General features: G+C 34.6%; 1 protein-coding gene across 1 annotated transcript; it reads right to left on the reverse strand.

The window, feature by feature from the left end:
* Positions 1-758: 758 nt before the first annotated feature.
* LOC122041678 (NADH dehydrogenase [ubiquinone] iron-sulfur protein 4, mitochondrial-like) lies at positions 759-4,634 on the reverse strand. The gene is made up of 5 exons (XM_042601445.1): positions 4,341-4,634; positions 3,512-3,600; positions 2,911-3,040; positions 1,710-1,739; positions 759-1,049 (listed from the first exon to the last, which is right to left on the reverse strand). The coding sequence occupies exons 1-5, from the start codon at positions 4,491-4,493 to the stop codon at positions 990-992; spliced, it is 462 nt and encodes a 153-aa protein (XP_042457379.1). The 5' UTR covers positions 4,494-4,634; the 3' UTR covers positions 759-989.
* Positions 4,635-6,478: the final 1,844 nt, after the last annotated feature.

Here is a 6,478-nt window from a genome sequence, read left to right on the forward strand (position 1 = left end):
TACATAATTGATGAGGATGTATTAACAAGTGTTATTTTTTTATTTAATTCAAATACTTGTAAAATACCTGTTATAAGTAGCTTAAGATACATATATTATAATTAAATTAAATATATATTGCAGTAAAGAAGGTGATAATTCTCACCCGAGACAATATGGAACTAGTTCGCCCAACAAAGTGGCATTTTGTATAGAGATCAGTGATACATTACACATTGAAAATTAATATCATCTATTATGGCAAATTAAATACATATAAAGTCTATGATTAAACAAGTCATAGTTTTAGTTTTATTAACCTCCTCATGTTTTGACCATTTGTACTAATGACTAATAGTCATTCGTGATTTATCTTCTCCATGTTGGTCTAAAAACGGATTGACGGGAACGTTGAGACGAGCGAATCGCCTTTTGTCTCATGATTAAACAAGTCATAGACTTTATATGTATTTAATTTGCCGTAATAGATGATATTGCCACATGATTAAACAAGTCATTCCAAAATTATCTTTCCTTTTCTATTAACCTCACAAAAATAAGATAGAATCCTTCTATACTTAATTAGTCCATTTGTAGAGATTTTTTTTTGAATTTTTTTATCCATCGGAAATCAAATTAAATAGGGGTTTCATCCTTTTCACAATAATTTCCTTCCCGAGCTCCTGCCAGTGACCGACATGAAATAATTTTAATTAAAGACTACAAACAATTGCTCCAATTCTTCACACTAAATTTTGATCGAAACACAAAGAAAAAAATAAATATAAAAAATGCATGTCTTTATGTTTGCAACATGAAAAGTTGACATCGGAGCTTTTCATTTCTTGTGGCATAACACAAGTTTAAGATAGCATCCAAAAAGTAGATGCAAAACGCAAAAAGGTTTCTAGTTGTTATTTATTCTCAAGAACGACATCGATTTATATCATCATGCTCTGGGATACAAATGGTGAACTCGGAAAGGCTACATGTTGGACGACACGATTCACCTAGGCTTTCTCAGTTTTGGGTGGACCCTTCCACTTGAAATTGTCTGCATAGGCTTTGGGCTGCACAAGGACACAAAATCACAATGACAGATTTGAGAGATCAGCTCAAACTTGGAATTCAACTACTCATCAAGTTGTACAAACAAGGAAAAAGCTTAAGAATAGAAATTTACGAAACAAAAGTGCATTTCATTTAATAGCATTTGAAAGTATATATACCAATACAACAATAACAATTAAGTTTTATCCCAAAAGATGAGATAAGATCCTTCTATGTCTTTGAGTTCTATCCCTATTATACCATCATTTATATTTAAATAAATTTTATATTATTTTATTATTGCATGTGTACCAATCAATGACAAAAATAAAACAATTATAGTTACCCTTTCCATTAACTAGTAGCATAGTAATATCCATGGCCAAATGATAAGAAAGTCAGGAAGAGAAAAGGCTAGCAAAATACTCTTTATCTCAGGATCAGATGAACTTAGGGAAGGGATATGCGAGGGATTCCAAATATGAGGCTGAAAAGAAGGAAGTTAATTTTCCAACCGAATACGAATTACTAGAACGAGGCCCTATGCTAAAGCCAAGGGCTAGAGAAACCAATAAGACAATAGTGTGCTTTGAAACAAGTTAGTCTAGCACAAATAGCCCAAACGTGATCTAAAAAGAGAATAGCATGTAGGCACAAAACTTTAAAATAGGATAACAAACCTTTAAAAGAGGAGTGTGGCGCTTTCTCACCTGTATTAAACATATGAAGAAATATCAGATATTTAAATAGATTAATAACCCTACTAAAATCGCTATAAATTGCAAAGATACATCCATATGTAACAACATAAATAAATGAGCTCAATTCTATGAATTCTAATTTTCAGAGTAGCTTGAAGCAGAAAAAATCTGCTCAATTTATGTATCTGTTGTAATGGAGAACATTGTTTTGATACTCGTAAGCTCTCCAAACAATGAATAAAACAACCAGGGATTCATGGCCAATAACAAAGAACTTTCCCAACCACAGTAAAGAACTAATATAAGAACTCCAATGGTACTAGAAAAAAAATCTAAAGCTACAGTCAATGAAAATCTTATACAATCCGAATGATCTTGGAGATTGTAATGATAAGGATGCGCCAACAAGTTATGTCCTGATGATTACAATGAATTCCACCAAACCTTTGAGGATCTGGATTGGCCAAAAATGCCAACTTTTCTTGCCAGTTCATACAAAATATGAATTGGTAAAAATCAACCATTCGACAATAATGTCAGCTTCAACCGCACAACTATTGTTGTTCAAGGCAATACAATTAATTTCAAACGTTAAAATCAATAATCCAGAAAGCAAGCACATTCACAATTGGTGATTCTTAAGAAGGTAAGATGCATGCAATTAGACTAGGGCTTTGTAAACAACTCAACATGCAGTGAATTATGGTATGTGAAGGATGAAAGCACAGAATAAATGATGTTTATCGCATTGAACTACAGGAAGCACACTTTCCTTCACATGAACTCAACTTAATAGGGAAATGACACACAAGTATAAATATAGTCATTGTTTATATCCATAACTGCAAGCCCACTTGACCACAATTGGAAATGAATGATTAGACTTCATGCATCAATTGGAAATGCAATGACAACAAGGAAACCATACTGGTATCACTAAGTTCCATTATACTTCACGTAACCAGGGGTACCAAAGGTGTATCTAATACAAGAGTACTCTGCTTAGACAAACTTTCATTTCATGATTTGTTCAATATCAAACTGCATTGTGCAATAATGTTTCTACAATTTCATTTCATCATCATCATCATCAAGACGTGTTCATTCAGACTATTTGAATTGACAAAAAAATGAAGAGTGACCATCTTTCAAAATGTTAATGGAGAGTGAACAATCATACCACATAATCCCATCCATGCCTCACAGCAAATGCTTTTGCAGCCTCTTCGCTGTCAAAAGTTAATCCAGCTTCACCTACCATGCAATAGGGATCTCCAGTTGATGTCCAACCCATCAATGGGTTCTCCCATCTATAAATTATAAGAAGTCAGAATTATGATGTAACTAGTCAAGTAATTCTGGTCAATGGTTTAGTCAATCGAATCGCCTTTGGAGATTGAAAAGAGGCAGAAAAAAGGAATTAAGAATGCAAAATTTAAAAGGCCAAGAAGTAGATGTTTTAAAGACAGGTAATTAAATCTAAAAAAAATTTAATTCCACATCATAATAACACATATAAAGAACCAAAGTATGATTGTTTGAAAATAAATAATTTGCAGGTTGAGAAACCAAAAACAGTGTTATGTTAACTAATATTCCATGAGAAAAGGTGTTTGTATTCATTTTCTAAACACGCCAACAGTTCCTGGAGCAAGCTGGACACATTGTTAACATATGATGTTTAGAGAATTCTATATTCTCCAACTTTACATTCCACCTAGGCTATTAAAATAGTGTCAATTAGATTCTCAATTGATAAACATAGTAGACAATATTCATACTTTTGCGTTGATACAAAATTGATTTTCCATTTCCCGACGTTTCCAGAACCTTGTTGACCCGCAGTCCGAGCAGGCGAATATATTATGATCTGCAAAGGCATTTAATCAATTCTCCTCAAAAGGAAATAAAAAACGCAAAGGTTGAAGCATGTGAGAAGCTATAAACATTTAAAACAGCCAATGATGAAAAAAAAAGGCTTCATGATATGCTAAAGCTATTTTGAACAGACAACCATGTTAATAGCAGCAAAACTCAGGATGTTAATAATTTTCAAGATTCTCTTTGAGAAAATTCTCAAATACAGTGGGATAGAATTTTAGAATCCCAATGTAGAACCAGAAAGGTTTATAAGCAAGAGCATTCCAACATGTGAAAATAAAATAAAATAAAAATAATAATAAAGAGCTTACAGACAATTGGGAAAAAGAGACTCAAATAATTAACCGATTAAAAAGCAAGTGTTTGGCTTAGTCCACAGAAATTATGTATTCTTTCTCTTTTACATTATGTAAGAGAAAATGCAAAAACTTCTGAGCACAACCATTGACAATGTATCTAAATTAACACCACAAACCCTAACTTTAGATATTTTTCTTTTCTGAACTCGTACTAATAGACAAAAATTGAGAATAAATTGTAAAAAAAACAACAGACGGAGGAAAGAAATAGAAAATCTAATATCAAAAACCAATATTTTGACCACAAAATCGCTAATCCGGCATTCACCTATCAACTCCACAAATTCCTCATCGTATAGCATATGGACCAAAAGATTTAATGAAAAACTAGGAAACAAAAGAGAGAAATAAGATCTAAGTCAAATCGTACTCGGCGACGGAGGTGCTCTTCTGGGATCCCGGACACGATTCCGATCTCGCCGGGCGCCACCTCTACGAGGGCATCTGATGCGAATGATCTCGTTTGAGAGAGGGAAGCAGAGCGCGCCAGGACGAGGCGAAGTAGCCTGAGAGACGCCGCCATGTCTGCCTTCGTAGCAGGATCGGAAGGAGATGAAGAGGAAAAGGAGGCTGAGGGGATCAAGGTTCAAGGCCCTTCTTTTCGGCGATTTCGATTCCTGATGAACTCGCGACGGCTCTTCTTTACGAATTGGGCTTCTCATCTATGAAATTTGAGCCCAATATAAATACTAATTTGTTCTCAAGGCATAGCCTTGTATGAATAAACTCCTAAACGCACCATTATATTTATTTCATATTATAATTTTAACCATAAAAAAGCTCATTAAATCTTCGACGATTGACCAAAGCATTTAAAATTACGATTTTTTTAAAAAAAAAAAATCTAACTTTCAGATTTCTCACAAAAATTTGTTTTCCATTTTACCCCTTCCAGCTTTCTCAAAAAAATTATTTTTCATTTTACCCCTTCTATATGGCAAAAGGTGATTCGTTTACTCCTAAGCACCTCCGTCAATCCGTCCCTAGGTCAATACGGAGGAGGTAAATCACGAGTGGCTACTAGCCATTAATACAAGTGGCAAGACATGGGAGGAGGCCTTCTCGGATAGTCAAGTTTTGAGCTCAAGACTTTATGTGACAACACCCCGTACTTTAACCACCGCACCGCCTCCCGATAGGACAAAACTATGTCGGATAAACTTTTTTAATGTGGCTGGCTTTATCGTAGAGCGATCCCATACTCCATAAACCCCTGAAGAGATATTTTGGAGAGACATAGTACCACACTGTTACTAAAAGGGCTCGAATACGGTACCACGGGCAATATTAATATGTTGCTAAGAGGGCTCAAACTCAGTACCTCATTTTACCCCTTCCATGGTGGCAAAAGGTGAATATGTTCGCCCCCAGCACCCCTGCCAATATGTCTCAGGGCCAATACGAAGGAGGTAAATTACGGGCAGCTACTAGTATTTGGAATAGTGACTAGCACATAAGGGAGACATTTACCTCGACTTTACCGAGATTTGAATCTCATACTTCATGGTGGCAACACTGCATGCACTAGTCATTAGACATGTTGGAATGTATATTAAAAGTCTAGCTTTTTGTATAACCATTTACTTAGAAATAGGAATCATATTAATCAAATATCTACATTTATAAGTTAAGTGTGGTTGTTCAATTAATTTATATTGTACATAACATGGTGTGTGGTGTCACACACAGAAGATCATGTTATCAATCATTTATAAATTATAAATAGTAGCTCACGACTAAGATAAAAAGGAACAAATCATTGGAATAGTCATAGTGTAATTTGATATTAGTTTATCTTAACTATAAAATTATACTAGTACACTTTGAGTGTATTGAGCAGGACCATTTAAGGTAAGTTTTTTTTATACTCACTGAATAAAAGAATAAGACCTTTGTTATTATGGAAGTGTGTGCTCTTAATCCTGCTATAATAACAAGCACATATATCTAATATTTATTTCTTTGACTTATCAATGGGTGAGATTTAGTTCGATAAATCAAGAGGCCCGATAAGTTGGGAAATGATATTATTTATAGTGTGTGTTGTTGATTATAGAAGGAAACTGTGTCCTAGTAATCTTGGTTGATAATGTCCCCCAAGAGGAGCTCATAAGGATTGTCATTTAAATCCTGCAGGTGGACTTAGTCCGACATGACGATAAGGTTGAGTGGTACTACTTTTGGAGCTAGATATTAATTAAGTGAGTTGTCAGTAACTCATTTAATTAGTGGACATTCGATATATTAAACACAGCGAGATTAACACACTCATGATAAAGAAGAACCCATATAGTAATATGAGATTGGTGCAGTAGTTCAATAATAACTCTTTAGTGGAATGAGATATTATTGATGAACTCGAGTTGGATGTTCGGGGCGAACACGGGAAGCTCAAGTTCATCGGGAGACCAAAACCAATTCCTCCTCTCAGTCCCTGTCGTAGTCTCTTATTTATAAAGTGTTATACCCACCCATACCCACCTTCTTATCCACCTTAAGATGGTCGGT

Source organism: Zingiber officinale, chromosome 2A (assembly GCF_018446385.1).
Source record: "Zingiber officinale cultivar Zhangliang chromosome 2A, Zo_v1.1, whole genome shotgun sequence".
In the NCBI taxonomy this organism is placed as follows: Eukaryota; Viridiplantae; Streptophyta; class Magnoliopsida; order Zingiberales; family Zingiberaceae; genus Zingiber; species Zingiber officinale.